Raw genomic sequence first — 19383 nt, forward strand, 5'->3', positions numbered from 1 at the left:
CTTGTTATAGTTAGTTTTTCATCTCGGCTCCGCTTTAAAGCATCCAGAGTTTGCCTTTAAGTATGCGATGGCTCAGCAACAGAATTGTTGTAAGTGAATTATATATCTGAAGTGTCGGTAATTTCTTTCCTTTTAAACAATACTAGTTGCCTGGTCTCCTACTGATCTCCTAGGCTGCAGTAGAGTCTGAATCACACACCTGAAACAAGCATGCAGCTTATGAAGTTAGACTTTAGTGAGAACACCAAATTTGCAAGCTTGTTCAGCGCCCATAGGCTCGAACACACGCCAGTGTTATAACAGTAACAGTGTTATAACAGTCTGTATATTTACGGATTATCCGTAAATATACAGGTAAATTTTAGTGTCCGTGATTTCCGTAATGACTTTGGCTGCATCTGAGAAAAGTACAGTAGATCTATGCATGGCATTCCGTGCATGCGTACTGGGCCTATTTTCACTTACACTTGTTGCAGAGTTACTCCCGCCCCTCGGCTGAATGTGGCAGCCAGTACCAAGCCTTTCAGTCCCACTCAGGCCACACACTCCCTCCCCATTTTTTCTCACCAGCTAACCCCACCTCCTTTCTTTGCCCCACCTCTGTCAGTCAGCCCGGGAGTGGATGCATGTGCGGCAGAGCTCACCTGAGCGTGACTGAGAAAACTCAGACTGTGAGTCGGAGCCTCTGAGTCCCCTCAGACAGTGGTGCAAGCGGGAGAGGGTAGCAAGCAGCCTGAGGACTCCAGAAGTCAACGATCAGGGAGACGGAGATCATTACCAGAAAGGAAGAGTGGTGTGGAGACTCTGGCTTGGAAAAAAAGAAAAAAACTTTTTTTTTTTAACTGGTCTCAGAGCTTTTTCTTAGGGCTGGTTCACACGGGACTTCAGCCAAACTTCTGCTCAGCGTCTCGTTCAAACGCCATCTTTTTTTTCTCAAGAACGCCAGTGTCTAACAGCCAAGCTTTTAATGTCTTTTGAAGGCTTTCAATGCATATAGTTTGAGAGCGTTGCATTTTTTGGGCTTTTGCAGGAAATGACTAGGATTTGTGTCTGCAGGAAACGGAAATCCGGGCTTTCAGTGGCTTTTCCTGGCATTCAAATGTCAGCAACAGCAAACGACTTCTATAAGCTGCATGTTGCTTTTGAGACGAGACATGAGGATGTACTGACAGGCTTTTATAAAAAAAAAACTGCAAAAGCTTGTACTAAATGCTCCTATTCACTTGCATGGGGCGGCGCTCGAACCCTAAAAATATCACTTTGGCCGTCGCCCAAAACACACCATTTAACGCCCACAAATTGTCCATGTGAACCCTTACACTGTACTCGAGGCTCCAGGCATTGGGAATGGAATTTTCAGACTTGGAATACATAAGTAGTCGTTTTTCAACCACATTTTCCAGCACACATCAATGTGCAGATTGCTGCTTAATGCAGAAGTGCTCTCAATAAATTTATACTCTCAAGACCAAGCTGAATCCTGGGAGCACAGATTTATGGACAGCACTAATGCATTAAGCAGCAATCTGCACATTAATGTGTGTGCTGGAAAATGTGGTTGAAGCACCAATACTTTTATCTTCTATGTATTACCAAGCCGGAAAATTCCATTCCCAATGACAAAAAAATAAAATAAAACCTGCTTTATTAGTTGCAATCGGTCCTTTTCAGCATTTAACTAAACTCACTTGGAGGGAAACCGCTGCCAGAGTATGTGTATTTTGGGTGAAAATCTGTCAGATTACATGTATTTTGGTTGAAATGCTGTCAGATTACGTGTATGTTGGGAGAAACGCCTCCAGATTATGTTGCCCCAATATAGGTAGTATAGTTGCCCCAGTATAGGTAGCCTGAAAGGGGAGCCGAGCCACGGGCACAGCGGTGGGGATGGGGGGGGCGGGGTCGGACACTCCCCTCATCTTGGTCTACCCAGTCCACACTTCCCCTCCAGATAGTATATCAGCGTGGTAGCAGCGGCAGAATAATTACTCACCTCTTCCTTCCATGTCCCAAGCGCCGGCAGGCTGAGCAGCACTAGTGGGCGGCATTGAAGACTGAGGAGAACTGTGGCACGCACGCAACTTACTGATGCCTGGAATGTGGAAGGAGGAGGTGAGTAATTCTTCCCCCGCCCGCTGCCACACCCTCCCCATCGCTGTGCCCACTGCCTCCCCTTCCTGGCTTCTACCCCCTCACTGTTCTCATGGCGCCCCCAAGGCCAGGCAGGCGCTGCCCCCAGACTTCCACCACCTAAAGGAAGACGTCATACTTGGTGTCATAGGTGGGCTGGGCCTGGAGAGATTTCATGCTGAAATTGATAGGGAAAGCCTGCAGTGTATGGGCAGACAACCGATCTCTCTCCGATCAGAGATCTGTCTCTTGATCTGCTCATACATCTGATGTATGGGCACCTTAAAGGGAACCTGAACTGAGTAAAATTATTTAAAATTAACACATGATGTAGCTGCAAATGAATATTAAATACTTACCTCCCTGTCAGTTCCTCTCAGAAGCTCACCATTTTCTTCTTTCAGGCTACTTGCACACCAGGACGTTGCGTTTAGGGGACGTTATAGGGCACATAACGTGCCCCTAACGCAACGCCTGGTGGTGTTAGAGCAGGACGCTACCAGGAGCCGAGTTACAAGCAGCTCTTGGTGCGCCCGCTCCGTCGGAGGCGCTGCGGAGACAATGTGGGCGGAGCTCTCCGCATCACGTGGTCCTGCCAGCCAATCAGCGGCCGCTCCAAAGAGTAAACACTGCAAGTGCAGTGAATGGCAAGTAGCCATGTGCCTGGCTACGTAGCGGCCTCTCCCCGTCTCCTCTCCGCCCCTAAAATAAAAAAAAACACCCGTACTGAGCATGTGCAAACAGTCTAACGCGGCTTAGCCGCGTATAAAGTACTGCATGCAGTACGTTGTCTTGACGTGAAGCGTTACTGTGTAACGCAACGTGGGCACTGTGAACAACCCACTGATTTTTCATTGCTGTGCGGTGGGAGTGCGTTACAGGCTTATCTAACGTGCGCCTGTAACGTCCCACTGTGAAAGCAGCCTCAGTGATCCTTTCCAGTTCTGACAATATTTTGTCAGAACTGAAATATACCAGTTGCTGTCAGTTATATATCAGCAGCTGTCAGTTACAACTGAATGTGCAAGGAAATATCCATGTTTCCCTATGGCTCAAGTGGGCGATATTATAGTTTAACAGTGTGCTGACCTGGAAGCTGTTCTGGGGTAATGGTCATTTTCAATATGGAGGATGGAGAATTCCATGGATCACAGTGGACAAACAGGACGCGGGAGTGGAGAAAGGTATTGATGAGGGGACTACACTGGAGGTAAGCATGATGTGTGTATGTTTATTTTGAATTTCAATTTTCAGTTCAGGTTCTCTTTAAGAGTATTTGGGGCAGATCATCGGCAGGACAGCCAGGCAATTCGCATTGTTTAAAATAAATGGCAGCTTCCATATCTATCTTATTTCAGGTCAATTATCTACCGGATACTAATCATTTACAACCTTACCACAGTGTCCCATTAGGTATTAGATCAGATCTCGGCAGAGATCCCATCTGATATTTCTCTCCATATCAAAGCCGCAAGCTTTACAGTTTTTAGACTTCCATTAGTTTTTTGATTGATTTAAACAAACATCAATTAAACAATTGTGTAATGTTTGCCAACCTTTAAACCAATGTAGTCTTCCATTATAAACAAAAGAAAAAAAAATGAAATACAATACAAGCTCTAAAAATAAAATACAATACAAGCTCTAAGGCTCCTTTAACACTGCATCAGTTGCATTCCGCCGCAACGCACAATATAATCACATCGCAATGCAATTATATTTCGATGGTACAGTCACATCGGCACATCAGTGATGTGGCGGTTTTTATCAGAAGAAAGCTTGCTCTGCGCTTACCACAAATGTGCACATTTACAGTGGCAGTGAATCATACTTCAAAGCATACCTGTAGGGTGCTGCCACAACCGAAACATGAGATGAAGTTCACACTTAACTTTGTAGAAAAAAAACTGAACCCTTTTTTTGCGTTAAACTTCACGTTTGTATGTGAATTTCAATTTTCTTGAGTCTTTTTTTTTTTCTAATGAGTCTATGGGACTTTGCATGCAATGTGCGAATTTATTCTGCAAAATGTACTTTTTTTCATGCATGCAAAAACTCAAAAGAAATTTAGCAAATTTTAGCATAAGTTCAATTATCTATTGACCTTTATTAGATATGCGGCAAACACATTTTCGCACATTTCCAATATGCATGCAAATCTTAAAGGGGCACTATGGCAAAAAAATGTTTTTTTTCCCAGAGTAAAATGAGTCAAATTATTTTTCTCCTAAGTTGCTCTCACTTACAGTAGGTAGTAGAAATCTGACAGAAATGACAGGTTTTGGACTAGTCCATCTCTTCATAGGGGATTCTCAGCAAGGCTTTTATTCTTTATAAAGATATTCCCTAAAAAGGATTTAAACAATGATGCTGGCCAGCTTCCCTGCTCGCTATACAGTGTTTTGGCAGTTGGACAGAGCAACTGCCATTCACTAAGTGCTTTTGAAAATAAATCCCTGAGAATCCCCTATGAAGAGATGGACTATTCCAAAACCTGTCACTTCTGTCAGATTTCTACAGCCTACTGTAAGTGAAAGCAACATAGGAAAAAGGTAATTTATGGCTCATTTTACTCTGGAAAAATGTACTTATTTGTTTATGTTTACACATTTTAAATTTTACAATTTTTCGCCATAGTGCCCCTTTAATAAGTGTGAAAGTATCTGCACAGAAAATGTCACAGCGCTACTCACATGACAGCATTGGTGTTCTGTCCTGAGGTAGACAACCGCTCAATGGTCCTGCAACTAAAGCAAGCTGAAGATGCAGTTTCCGAATAGGCTCAGGCGCATCACATCATATGGCAGTATACAACTCAATATTCATTTGCTTTAGTTAAAAATGACATAAATCCTCAGTTAGGACACACCAAATTCCAACATAACCATTTAGGAATACACTAGGATGGATCCTTAGGAGGTGCAGCGGAGGTCAACATTTCACCCTGCAATTGGGGCTTTTTCCAAGACAAATGAAAAAAACCCACACCTCCAATGCCCTCTATAGGTTATGAAAATGGCAACACCCATCATGTGCAGTTGGCAGAATGATCATGGCATTTGGCCATGTAGTTATGTTACAATTTGTGCTGTCCTAACTGAGGATTACACGCATGTCATTTTTAACTGAAGCAAATAAATATTGTGTTTTATACCTCCATATGATGTGATGTGCCTGAACATCTTTTGGAAACTACTTAATAAGTGTGAACCCTGCCTAATACACAGCTCCAATCTTGGCCAGGACAATGAACTATGCCTTGACAAAGGGGAACACTATATGACCACAAAACAATTGTTTACTCCATGGTGGACAAATCACATCTAAATTGTTGTCCGGCGTGCTGTCCATTTTCTGCATTTGCCAAAAATGCAGGCCACACATTACAACTGTTGGCTGAACTATTTTTAGAGCGCCAAAATCTTCCACAGCGCTGTATAGAGCATAACGTCTTGTCACATAACTGTGCATCAGAGGGGCACACAATATAATCTCTACCATAGTCATATAATCATAGACTAGGGTCAATTTTAGGGGGTAAGCCAAATTACTTATCTGTATGTTTTTGGGATGTGGGATGAAGCTGGAGTGCCTGGAGTAAGCCCACACAGACACAGGGAGAACATACAAACTCCTGGCAGATAGTGCCCTGGCTGGGATTCAAACCAGGCACCCAGCACTGCAAGGCAAAAGTGCCATCCACTATGTCACCCATATTGCATTCAAATACAACGCACAGCGCTGGTAGAGACACAATTTAAACTGGCCCTACAACTAGATAACCCGCAGTCCTCTGTAGTTGTTTGCAGCAATGATTTTTTTTTTAAATATGGTGACAGGGGGCTCTGCATATCCACAAAGATGCAGTGCTTCTGTGTAGCATAAGTACACAAACATACCTCAGCTACATTGTATGCCAGCTGTGTGTCACTGCACATAGAAGAAAGTGAGACCCTGGCTGGAATGGACTGGCCTTTAGAGATGAAGACTGCTTTTAGGGCCGATTTACACTACAAGAGAACAGTTTTTTTAAAGCCCTTGCTAATGCAGTGCTATAAGGGGAATTTGAACGAAATCACATCACTCCAGTGTGAACACTCACATAGGATAACATTAGCAAGAGTGTTTAACCCTTCCCCTGCCAAGCACGTACTAGGTACATTTTGGTAGGGAAGTGCTTAAACTGCAAATAACGATAATACATTAAAGAGACACTGAAGCGAAAAAAATATATATGATATAGTGAATTGGTTGTGTACTATGAATAATTACTAGAAGATTAGCAGCAAAGAAAATATTCTCATCTTTTATTTTCAGGTATATAGTGTTTCTTCTAACATTGCACCATTCTATAATATGTGCACATTACACAACACTCAGCATTCAAAATGAGTCTTTCAGAGCAGTCTGTGAACTAATGACCTCTCCTCTAGTAGAGGAAAAGTAAATAGTCCAGGAGCAGTTGAGATAATAAAAGTCAGATAACAGCCCTCTCGAACAGCTTAATGGCTTGTTTGCATAGAGATAACAACTGGAGTTTCTCAACTCTTCCTGTACTGGAAACAATTACACTGATGTATCTGATCTCAATGTTTTATTTCTTAGCTGTGCTACACATACAAATCATAATATCATTTTTTTTTTCGCTTCAGTGTCTCTTTAACTGGCAATTTGTCCGCCGGGATACAGCGGGGGGTGAAGTGGGGTGTTTTGGGGTCGACATCATTTCTCCCTTCACATGGGCTCCCCTCTGCCTCCCTGTATGGCTGGATAAGCGGTGCAGTGTTTAATTACTCATCGATGGCTCGCTCCATGTCCGGGTCCCTACCCGGAAGCACTCAGCACTCTCTCCTCTCTACTTCTCATATGACGCATGATTACTATACAGAGATCGGTAGAGGAGCTTGCTGCCAAAGGGGACACCGCATGGAGCCAGCGATCACACTGACAAATGTGCTCCAGCCATACAGGGGGCCACAGGAGGGAGGTAGGATGATGTCAGCCCCCCTCCCCACAGTGGCACCTATACCTGCTTCCTAAACTGGGGTACCTATTCCTGGCTACCTATACTGGCTGCACCTATAACTGGCTACCTATACGAGTACATTTGAAATCGGCGCCGGTAGACTTGGGCGCAGGATACAGCCGGCATATGGCTGATCCTGCTTCTGCACAAGTCTGGGCCGTTTAAATTACTATTCCGCCTCCAGGTCGCCATGGATGGTGGGGAATGAAATAATTCGTCTTCCAGCTATTGCTGGAGGGGGAATGAAATAATTCGGCTTCCAGCTATTTCTGGAGGCCGAATTATTGTGATTTTTAAGCAACCTCTGCTCCGTCTTCTGACGGCGCTGACGTTACTCACTGAGCGCCGCTATAGACTGATTCCTATTATAGTCTATGGCGGCGCTGGCTGCGCCCAAATCTAGCAGTGCCAAAAAGCACTGCTCCGACCTATACTGGGGTCATCTATTCCTGGCTACCTATAATGGCTGCATCTATATTTAGCCAGTATAGGTATCACCTATTCCAGGCTACCTCTACTGGCGCACCTATTCCAGGGCAGGAAAAATGGGATACCAATACATACCTTGTATCGTTGGCTTCAGCAGAATCAGGGCCTTTACAAACAGTAATATTTTGTCAGTATATGTAAATATTCTTCTATTTACCTTTTTTTTTTTTTTTTTTTTTTACAGATTTCACTCACAATTTTGTTATATCTCCAGAAAAAAAATTAAAAAAAAAATGTTGTTTCAGTGTTCAAGCCTAAATACATTATGGAAAAAAAAACAATATATAATATGTCCTGTTTCATGTAGGTTTTCTTGTCAAAAATCCTAAGTAAACCTAATGAGTGCAAAATGTCTACAAACTGCTTGGCAGTAGATCTTTGCGTTTAGGACAAATCGGCTGGCAGGGAAAAGGATAAAATCACAAAGCGCTTAGAAGAGCTCTTGTTGTGTGAATTAGTCCTTAACTCACTTTTTAAATCAGCTGCCATAGACAGGTACGAATAAGGGCCCGTTTCCACTCTCGCGGAAACGGCCGCGAATCCGCAGAGTTTCCCCGCAGGCAAATCGCGCGGGGAAACTCTGCCATAGGGGACAACGGCGCCGCCGGCCGAATCGCTTGCAGTAGCGATTCGGCCGGAAACCCCTACAGAATTCGCGGCGGAGGCTGCGATTCCCATAGCCGTGCATGGCACGGCTGATGGGAATCGCCTGCGATCCCGCCCACCCGCTCAGTGCCGGCGTGCGTCTACGAGACGCACGCCGCACTAGTGGAAACGAGCCCTGACTGTTGTCTCACATGTAAATTTAAATAGTTAGCAGTTCTAAAAATATGTGACAGCTCAATAAGAAGAGAAATACCAGGACCCTATGCAGTGGGATAAAACCTGCAATGCTCTCTACTGAAAGCACAGCCAAGTATAGTACTGCTTTTATAAAACAGGAGGTAATTGTAGGTCATATAGAGGCTGGGAGTGGTGACCTGCAATTTAGCTTCTTGTTTTAAGAAGCCAACACAGAACTTTTAAAATGTAACTCTGCTCACAGAACTAGGATAGTACTACTTTCAGTTTGGCCAGACAAAATTCCTACAGCCCATTATCAGAAAATTGTTTTATTATAGTTCAGGAATAAGTGTATACCTATTCTGCCATGTGTTGTCTGACCTGTATTCCCATACGAATATTTTCTAAATAAAGCAGGACAGAGAAACACCCACTGGGTGTTATGTTTTGTGAGGGCTGGTTCCCACTGCAAAAGCTTTTTCTAAGTGCTTGTGATCTGAAAAGCTCTTGCTAATGTAATATTATGTGTGTGTTCTCACTTAAAGGAAACCTAAACGGAAAAAAAAAAATGAGTTTCACCTACCTGGGGCTTCTACCAGCCCTATGCAGCCACCCTGTGCCCTCGCAGTCACTCATGGCTCTTCCGGTCCCCCGCTGCCAGCTAGTTTCGTTTTTGCCGACTGGGAGTCTACCGGCCGCCATGCGTACCTTTTTACGCAGGAAGCTATCATGGACATTAACACATATTTTTACTCGTTACGGGTGCAATGCGTAAAATTTTACGCATTGCACCCGTAATGCGTAAAATGTATTTGTTAATATCCGCGATAGCGTCCTGCACCAGCTGGAATGCGTAAAAAGGTACGCATGACGGCCGGCTGACTCCCAGTCAGCAAAAACGAAACTAGCTGGCAGCGGGGGACCGGAAGAGCCATGAGTGACTGCGAGGGCACAGGATGGCTGCATGGGGCTGGTAGAAGGCCCAGGTAAGTGAACCTCATTTTTTTTCTCAGTTTAGGTTTCCTTTAACCACTGGATGACCACAGCGCTAACCCCCCCTAAAGACCAGGCCATTTTATGTTGTGCTGGGCTGTGCAGGCTTTTCAGCCTTCTGCACAGCCCATCTTGGGAGCCCAGCGATCGGACTCACCTCCTTTTTTTGTTCCTAAGGGGACATCCCGCCAGAGGGGTCCAATCGCTGCAGCATTTTTATTTTTTTTTTCCTTGTGCCTCTACGAGGCTCTTTCTCCTTCCCTCCTCCCCTCCGGTGACTAAATTGGAAGTGGACGTCGATCCGTCCTGTTCCGCCTCCCACAGGCATCAGCCTATGAGAGGACGGCACTCCCCGGCCAAACAGAGGCCGGGGATCGCCGATCTGGTACAGCGCTGTACGCTTGTAAATAAAGGGGACTTCTTTCCCCTTATGTTTACAAGCAGCCTGCTAGCCGCGATCGGCAGCTAGCAGGCCATTCACGGAACTCCGCTCCGTGAACGAGCAGGGAACAATCGCGCATGCACGCGGCCGTTCCCTGGGAAACTGCAGCCCCAGGACTTGACGCCAATTGGCGTTAGGCGGTCCTGGGGCTGCCGCCGCAGTCACACCCGTTGGCGTGAGGCGGTCGTAAAGTAGTTAAGGGATGTGATTTTATAAAAATCCCCCATGGCATTGCATTAGCAAGATTTTTTTTAAATCGCCAGCGCTTAAAAAGCTCTTGCAGTGTGAATCAGCCCCTGTTATATTATCTTCTAAATAGGGCCAACTGAAAAGTCAATATCTGGGGAGGGGAATTGGATCTCTGGAGCCCTGAAAAAGAATGACCCTGCCAAAAAACAAGCTTTGTCCATATTGCACCCACATCATTATAGTTAGAAAATACAATACTATTACCTGGCTACTTTTTCACCACTGTTTATCATTTTTGAAAAATGCGTTTCTGCATCAAATTCAGGCAGAAAAAAAAAAAAAAAACAGCAATACTTCTGTAATTAGAAACTGTCCCACCCTGTAACACAATCCTGCCTCACCTGATGTCTGGGGGGGGGGGGGGGAATGGCAGGGGGAGGCTGGGTTTCCAACTGCAATCATATTTTTCAGACTAAAATACACTTGCGTTTAGAAGGCAAAAATCATGGAAAAACAATAATAAGCCTGGTGAGTCTAAGGCAGTGGAAACTTTAAGCAACCCGGGCTATATGCTGCATTCTTTAAATTCTAACCCTACTGCAGAGTTGCAAGCAGGCGGCGGGGGATTTGAAACTCACCTTGACCGCAGATTCTCGTGTCATGTCTCCATGGCAACAGGGCGTCACATAACGGGACACGCCAGCGTATTACACGGCGGCAGTCCCAACGTCATGTCATGTGTGACCCCGATGCTCGAGTGTTTGCATCAGTAGCTACAGGAGGAGAAGAGGAGTGCGTGTATATCAGCAGGAAGGAAGCGAAGGGGAGAGGAGTACAGTGCTAGATGTGGTAAGTGCTTCTTTGTGCGCTCTGCACCACTAATATATACACTACTGCACCTTGTATTCTGAATACAAGACGCACCCAACCCCCAAGTTTTAGGGAAGAAAAAGTGCGTATCAAATTCTGAAAAAACACAGCAATTTGGAACAGTGCATTTAAAGCTTTATTATTTCTGAAAAACATACCATTACAATATAATCTCATAACAAACTCTGGTATAGTAAACATTTGGGTATAGTAAAGTACCTCTCCAGGTCCCGGCCAATGTCCATTATAAGTCTATGGGAGCACACTTGACATAGTAAACGCTGATATAATAAAACTTCTGTTACAGTAAAAAAAATTTGGCCCCTACATGATGCTGACTCTGGATATAGTAAACAGTGGGTGGAGCATGCGTCATGTCAGTGTGAAACCCCTGGTCGGTTGCACTATTCAGGCTGGTTGCAGGTGAGTTGATACCCGATAAAATTTGTAAGACAAGTTGAATGGCACCGGATATATAGTACCGTACAAATAATTTGCCTGGGGAAAATGAGGAATAATGAGAACATAAACAGAAGAGGATGCAATATTACCACTTCCACTTTGCAATCACTGACAAAAGTATTGTCACAGTGCTCCCACAGGATTGTGCGCACTCCCGGGTATCTCTTCCCTTGTTAGCGATGACGCTCCTGGTAGCGTTTGGAGCGCAGTACAGGCTACTTTCACTTGTAGTGCAGATCAGAGGGGGCCTACTCGCTGAAAAAGGAGGGCCGACTCGCTGCAAGGAGAGTGAAGAGTACTAAGTCCAGCCAGCTGTGGTATCGAAGCCACTCACATTACAGATGTGAGTGGCTTATCATGATTGGCTGTAGTTTTAAAGGTGGCCATACACTGGTCGATTTGCCATCAGATTCGACCAACAGATAGATCCCTCTCTGATCGAATCTGATCAGAGAGGGATCGTATGGCCACCTTTACGGCAAACAGATTGTGAATCGATTTCAGCCTGAAACCGATCACAATCTGTGGAGCTGCCGCTGCTGCCCCTGCATACATTACCTGTCCGGCCAGCGCGAATCCCCGCTGTTTTCTTCTCCGCTCCGGCTACTGAACTTCCTGTCCAGGGGAAGTTTAAACAGTAGAGGGCGCTCTAATGTTTAAACTTCCTGCCGGGACAGTAAGTTCTGTGTAGCTCTGGAGCCCGAAGCGGAGAAGAAGACCAGGGGACTCGCGCCGGCTGGAGCAGGTAATGTATTACCGCTGTATTGCGTCGGTTGTCGGGCATTTGAACGCCACTAACGACGCACTCCCGACCCGCCGGCGACCGAGAAAAATCTTCCGCACGGATGGGTCGACGGGAACGATCGATTTCGGACGGAAATCGATCGTTCTGTCAGCAGTGTGTGTGGCGATTTCACAGCAGTTTCGATCACTGTGATCGAATTGGCTGTATATCAGCGGGAAAATCGTTAGGTGTATGGGCCCCTTAAGAGAGGTTTCATGACTGGCTCAAGTGTGAGCAGTAAGTTTTACAAGACACATCCTGCAAGTCCTGCCCGTAGAGGTATCAGAGTCACTCACAGAAAGCAAGTGGCTGCCTCTATCCGTGATGGCTGCAATTTTTAAGGATCCTTAGATACTGTACCAGCAACTTGTCTAGCCTGGCTACGCAGCCCTAAGGTATACTTAACCTTGTAGTCCACCAAATGTGCAAGTGCTTGTACTGTACCTCCAATGGGGGGACAGAATTGGCCCTTTGCAGCACAGAATGTACCAGGGCATGCTGGGCCATTTCTAGGACAATTTCTGATATAGTAAACCAGTTTTCCTGGCCCCTTGGAGTTTACTATAACAAGATTGTACTGTATCATTAGGAGGCTTGTTTAATAAACATTCAAATAATACTCTAATGATTGATGACTCAAACATTATGCAGACTGCCCCTTGCATCGACCAATTAGGAAAAGAGGAGAATATAATCTGCAAAGTGGTGTGTGCACCCTAGGAACCAGTGCATGTCCGAAAAATATCAGTACAGAACAGAAAAGATTCAATAAAAAAAAAAGCTATAGTTTTTAAGACTTTGAACTTTATTATTAAGAATTTATATAGTGCCGACATCTTCCGCAGCACTTCACAGAGTTTATATAGTCTTGTCACTAATGCCTGGTACACACCATGCAATTTCCCGTCAGATAGAAAGGTCGAATAGATAATTTCCGACACGTCTGATCTGATTTTCGAATGCTTTTCTGATAAATTATCCAATCACTTTTATACAAAAATCGTTCAGAAAAACGATCGTAAATCATATCAGAAAATTTCTATTCGACCTGTCTATCTGGCAGGAAATTGCATGGTGTATACAAGGCAGGAAATCACTACTGTAATCATATGTTCATTATAGTCTAGCAGCAATTTTAGGAGGAAGCAAATTCACATGTTTATATGACTCTGGAGTGCCCTGAAGAAACCCACACATACACTGACAGAACATACAAACTCCATGCATTTAGTGCCCTGGTCGGGATTAAAACCAGGGACCCAGCGCTGCTCATCTCTATTGCTTTTGATTGGCCCATTTAGTGCCGGGTCTCACAGACCTTAACCACTTAAGGACCAGGCACATTTCTAATGATCGGTGCTGCGTGGGCTCTACAGCCCGCAGCACCGATCAGGATTACACCAGGGCGATCAGACTTCCCCCGTTTTTTCCCCGCTAGGGGGATGTCCTGCTGGGGGGGTCTGATCGCCGCCGGCCATTGGTGAGTAGCGGGGGGGGGGGGGGGGGGCGCATTGTGGGATGGGCTTCAGCCTATCATATGCCGGCGATCCCCGGCCAATCAGAGGCCGGGGATTGCCGATCTGACTTACGGCGCTGCTGCGCAGCAGCGCCGTATGATGTAAACAGCGGGGATTTCTTCCCTGCGTGTTTACATTGTGTGCGAGCCGCGATCAGCGGCTCGCACACTGTTCACGGAGACACCCTCCGTGAACTGGCATGGAAAGGTTTCCATGCTATACCACTAACGACCAGGCGCCGCCTATCGGCGTTAGCTGGTCGTTAAGTGGTTAAACCGGCCTTAATCGTGGCACTTGACGTCCGTAGCTCAAGCGTTGTCCATTTAAATGAAATGCACTTTTTAAACGTCGGTATCGGCTTTTCATTGCGCAAAGGCCATGTTCGATCCTGTGGTCAAAACCGGACGATGAGAACTGATGCAAATAGTTTCTCTGCTTGTTTGCAAAGAAACATTTAGCATCAGCTAAATGTGATGTGCCCAAGCACCCATCTGAACTGGTCCATACAGCCTTAGGCAACTTGCATAAATATTGAAAACTAGCATCTCACTGACCATCATTGCTTAGAGCTTGATTATGGTGCTTTTCCTCTTGCTGCGATCCGCTTCAAAGCGCAATCGGTTTTCCCAATTGCAACACCACTGTGATGCTCATTTTCCATTAGTGCAATTCTTATTTGCTCAAATCAAAGCCTGCCTGATCTTTACTGCGATCGCACTTCGTTCCCGGCTGCACGGTGCAATTGTGGCAAGTAGAAATACCAAGTTGCCCGATTGCACTTCCAAGTGGAAAAGGGCCCTAACTCAAACTGAACTAAACCATAGCTCCTGAATTTGACTAGCTCTGTGCTAAGTTCTGATTCAGCTTTACTTGTTCTTGCCTTTATATATCGAGACTAATCTGTGAACAGTAATTGAATTACAGATGACATCTGCAAAGGTCAGGTACACAGAAAATGTCAGCCAGCTTTTCCACAATACACTGACTAATGCTGGGAATACACGGTTCGTTTTTGCCTTCGTTTAAACCTTCGTTTCGATTGTGCCTTTTGTCCTTTTCGATCCCGAAATAATCGGTCATACGGTTAATATCACCACCCACGGTTTCGTTTTATTTTACGATTCTGATGGTTTCGTTTTTCCAATGATCGAAGGCTGCAAAGAAACGAAACGAAAATCCCTTTTTACAGGGACGGACTAGCATAAACGAATATATAATCGATCTGAACAGCCATCAAGCCTACCAATGGCTCGATTAGATGGATAAAGAGAGATAATATCAAACATGTTCGATCACTAGTCGTTCGTTTTTGGGGTCTATTAATCGAAACTATAATGAGATTATGACTATTTTCACATACGTTTTCAACACTCGATTCGTTTACCGAACGAATCGAAGGTTTAAACGAAGGCAAAAACGAACCGTGTATTCCCAGCATAAGGCCAGCAGCAGAGAAATATGACAGCTAGCCTTCCATGGAGAGCAGATGCAGAGATGACTGCAAGCCTTCCATGCACACAGGGCAGCCAGACATCAGATATAGCAATGTGCGACCTTCTACTCCCAGCAGCAGGCTGCAATTACAGGAGCACTATCTGTCAGGCGGGCTGTGATCCGGGCCCAGCACAGTCAGCAGCACACATCCTCCATCGCACAAGTCCGAGCTGTCGTTCCCCTCCCACACCCGGCCGGTATCCTGGAATCCCGCACGCCATTTTTGCTCCCCCCACCCACCAGCAGGCCGCACCCCTTCCACACTCACCTGGCCGCAGCGGCTCGGTCAGGGTCAACACCAGAAGAAAGAGGAGGAGGAAGGTGCCGCTGTCCGGTTTGGGCACCATTTATCCTCCGTTCATCCTCCCGCCAGAGCCACGAAATCCGGACACTCGCCGTGGAAGGGGAGCGTAACGTGTGCAGATGCGAGTGCTAGCAGAGCGCCACCCGTGCAACGCAGACGACTGCTAAGCCTCCATGCGAGCCCTCGTCCCCCCGTCTTGTTCGGTAACGGGCACAGCACCACAGCTCCTAGGTCCGGGAACAAGATGGCGGCCTCCGTCCCCTCACAACAAACAGAAGGCAGCGTATCCAATCGGAGCGCCCCATGGGTGGGTCCACAGCGCGTCACATGTGGCAGCCGAGCCCCAGCCTGTCCGCTTGTCTCCGGTGACAGAAGCGGCGGGCTGACGCTGCAGGCAGCGGGAGTGCCGTTTATGCCCCCTAATCCGTGTATCTATACACCGATCATTACATTGCCTGCTTGCATGGGTTTCATGCCAAACACTAGCGAGACGGTCCAGGGATACATCCTGGCCTTACACCATACAAGCTTTATCATTCACCTAGTCTCTAATGGTGTGATATCCTGATTTTACACTTCATGCAAGTTTCTAATGGCAAACCAAAGTTGCTCACTCAAAGCTGAATTATTGCAAATACCTTGAGAATGACAGCTTTTTAAATATTCTCATTGAAGTCAATAGGGAAAATCTGATTTGTTGTTCATGGAGCTGCCCACTTTTTTCAGTCCCTAAAATGTGACAGAATTTTTCAAGTTGACCAAAGTTGACTGTGACCCAAGTTTAACCACTAGCTGCATCTGCTGCTGTATATCTAAATCCTGGGGGTACACTGTTCCGTCCCAGAGGTGTAGGCATATATGCCTCCGCTCGCCCCCGTACACGTTCTCACCACCATTCGTAAGAGGGGAAATGCGCAGTGTCGGACTGTGAGGTGGAAAAGTTGAGGAAATCCACATCCAAGCAGCAGTAATCATGCTGTTGCTCACAGTGAATACTTGCACATTCTTCTATTGGGAGTGATAGCGTGGTTGGAAGCGGGAAAAAAGGGCGCATGCCGCTAGTGGACAAAAAGGGCGCCGCCATTCACTCTCATAATAAATAGCGTTTAATGGGTGCCGAGCAGGAAAAAAGGGCGCAGGACATAAATAACGTTTACAACTGGCGCCAGGAGATTTTTAATGATTTATAAGTGTGCTTGTGGTGATTTACGTTTATAAAATGCACCCGTGCCGAATAACGTTTATAAAAATACTAAACATATTTATCTTATTTAACTAATTAAAACATTATTTAAAGTTTTATCCCATACTGTTTGTAAAACATTATTATTCACAAAATAAAGTGATCAGTACGTAACGTAAATTGCAAAATATTTTTTGCATCCACAATTAGTAAAACATTATCCACATAATAAAGGGGGGTCTTAGGTTTAGGCACCACCAGGGGGGTCTTAGGTTTAGGCACCAACAGGGGGGTCTAGGGGTTAGGGGTAGGTACAGGGAGGGTTACTTAGGCACCAACAGGGGGGGTCTTAGGTTTAGGCACCAACAGGGGGGTCTTAGGTTTAGGCACCAACAGGGGGGTCTTAGGTTTAGGCACCAACAGGGGGGTCTTAGGTTTAGGCACCAACAGGGGGGTCTTAGGTTTAGGCACCAACAGGGGGGTCTTAGGTTTAGGCACCAACAGGGGGGTCTTAGGTTTAAGCACCAACAGGGGGGTCTTAGGTTTAGGCACCAACAGGGGGGTCTTAGGTTTAGGCACCAACAGGGGGGTCTAGGGGTTAGGGATAGGTACAGGGAGGGTTCTGTGTAAGAGTAGGCTTAGGTAAAGTTTTCATAAAATTTTAGTAATAATTACTAATGTTTTACAACACTTATTACGAACGTAGTTATATTTATATCATCGTTATAAAGAATATTTTCAGATTTTATTATAAGAACAAACCGTTAGGCCCCGTTCACACTTGCGGTTGTTTGCCAAACGGACCGGATGACCTGACCGGATCCGGACCGGATCCGGATCGGAACCGTACGGTTCTGATCCGGATCCGATCCGGATCCGGTCAGGTTGCATCAGGTGTCCATCAGGATGCGATCCGGATCCGTTTGGCAAAAGTAACGTTAAAAACAAAAAAAATGTTGGGGTCTGGGAGGTCAGCAGAAGGGGGACCTGTGGAATCAGGCCCTCTGCTGTTTAGCACTCACCTCCACCTGCGACATGCTGCCAACATCTCCGGATCCGGATCCAGCTGTGCTGCTCCACTCCAAAATGCTTGCCCATGTGTCCCCATCCAATATCGCCGCAACAATCCCCATAGGAAGTGGGGTAGAACATCCGGATTTCTCAGCCAGTGTGTTGTGCGCTCTCCGGTTCCCATTGGTTTGTATTGGCCGGATGGTGCAGTCCGGCTCCGCCCCGGATACGGCTGCCAGAGGAGCCGGATGAAAAAATAGCGCATGTTGGAACGGAGTCCGGATCCGGCCCGGATCCGGTCCGGCTCCGGTTCGGCAGAACGGACGCATGTGAACGGACGCATAGGCTTTCATTGCTATGCCGTGCGTCTGTTCCGTCCGTTCTGCAAGCGGTGCGGCTCCGGCACGGCGATTCCGGAGGGCCACCGCAAGTGTGAACTGGGCCTAAATGAAGGTTATTCACAATAATATAGAATTATAACAATTAAACATATATTATTCTTTTTTTCATAAACGTAATTATAAGTTTAACTTTAGAAACAGGGAAGAATAACGTTTTCACAATTTCTGACTTCATAAACATTATTTAATGATTTATAATTTTGTTAAACCTTATTTGTAAACGAAATATAGCACACTATTTTTATAAACCCTATTAATGATTAATTATTATTTAGAGTTTACACCCCGCGCCCTTTTTGTCCGGGCGCCCTTTTTGTACGTACGCGCGTGGTTTCTGCTGCTTGGCCAGCAGGTGGATTTCCTCAGCTTTTCCACCTCGTGGGGGGCGTTTGCGGCGAGCGTAACACGTAAAAATGGGTGTGGCCATGACATTGTATGGGCGGAGCGTAACCGTAGCCCCAGAGCAGCAAATATAGCCAACTATGACCATTAAATAATAAATGCCGCAACAGTTACCCCAGACACCAGAAAATAAACACAATGTGGGCAACATTTCACCAGAAAACAAACGCAATTTGGGTCACATTTCAGCAAAAAACAAACTCAATTTGGGCCACATTTCAGCAGAAAACAAACGCAATTTGGGCCACATTTCAGCAGAAAATAAACGCAATTTGGGCAACATTTTAGCAGAAAATAAATGCAATTTGGACAACATTTCAGCAGAAAATACATGCAATTTGGGCCACATACCAGCAAAAACCAAACACAATTTGGGCCACATTTCAGCAGAAAATAAACGCAATTTGGGCCACATTTCAGCAGAAAACAAACGCAATTTGGGCAACATTTCAGCAGAAACCAAACGCAATTTGGGCCACATTTCAGCAAAAAACAAACGCAATTTGGGCAACATTTCAGCAGAAAATAAACGCAATTTGGGCCACATTTTAGCAGAAAACGAACGCAATTTGGGCAACATTTCGGCAGAAAACAAACGCAATTTGGGCCACATTTCAGCAAAAAACAAATGCAATTTGGGCAACATTTCAGCAGAAAATACACGGAATTTGGGCCACATTTCAGCAAAAACCAAACACAATTTGGGCCACATTTCAGCAGAAAATAAACGCAATTTGGGCCACATTTTAGCAGAAAATAAATGCAATTTGGACAACATTTCAGCAGAAAATACATGCAATTTGGGCCACATACCAGCAAAAACCAAACACAATTTGGGCCACATTTCAGCAGAAAATAAACGCAATTTGGGCCACATTTTAGCAGAAAACAAATGCAATTTGG

At 45.5% G+C, this 19383-nt stretch overlaps 1 protein-coding gene across 3 annotated transcripts in view; it reads right to left on the bottom strand.

Annotated features, from left to right (window-relative positions):
* Nucleotides 1–15750, bottom strand: part of DGCR2 (DiGeorge syndrome critical region gene 2) — a 92426-nt gene extending 76676 nt beyond the window's left edge. For all 3 annotated transcript variants that reach the window (XM_068242843.1, XM_068242858.1, XM_068242832.1), the window contains exon 1: nt 15448–15750. In XM_068242843.1, coding sequence (XP_068098944.1) covers nt 15448–15526 — 79 coding nt within the window. In that variant the 5' untranslated portion in view covers nt 15527–15750. The remainder of the gene's footprint in view (nt 1–15447) is intronic.
* Between the last annotated feature and the right edge of the window lie 3633 nt (nt 15751–19383).

Source organism: Hyperolius riggenbachi, chromosome 1 (assembly GCF_040937935.1).
Source record: "Hyperolius riggenbachi isolate aHypRig1 chromosome 1, aHypRig1.pri, whole genome shotgun sequence".
Classification (NCBI taxonomy): Eukaryota; Metazoa; Chordata; class Amphibia; order Anura; family Hyperoliidae; genus Hyperolius; species Hyperolius riggenbachi.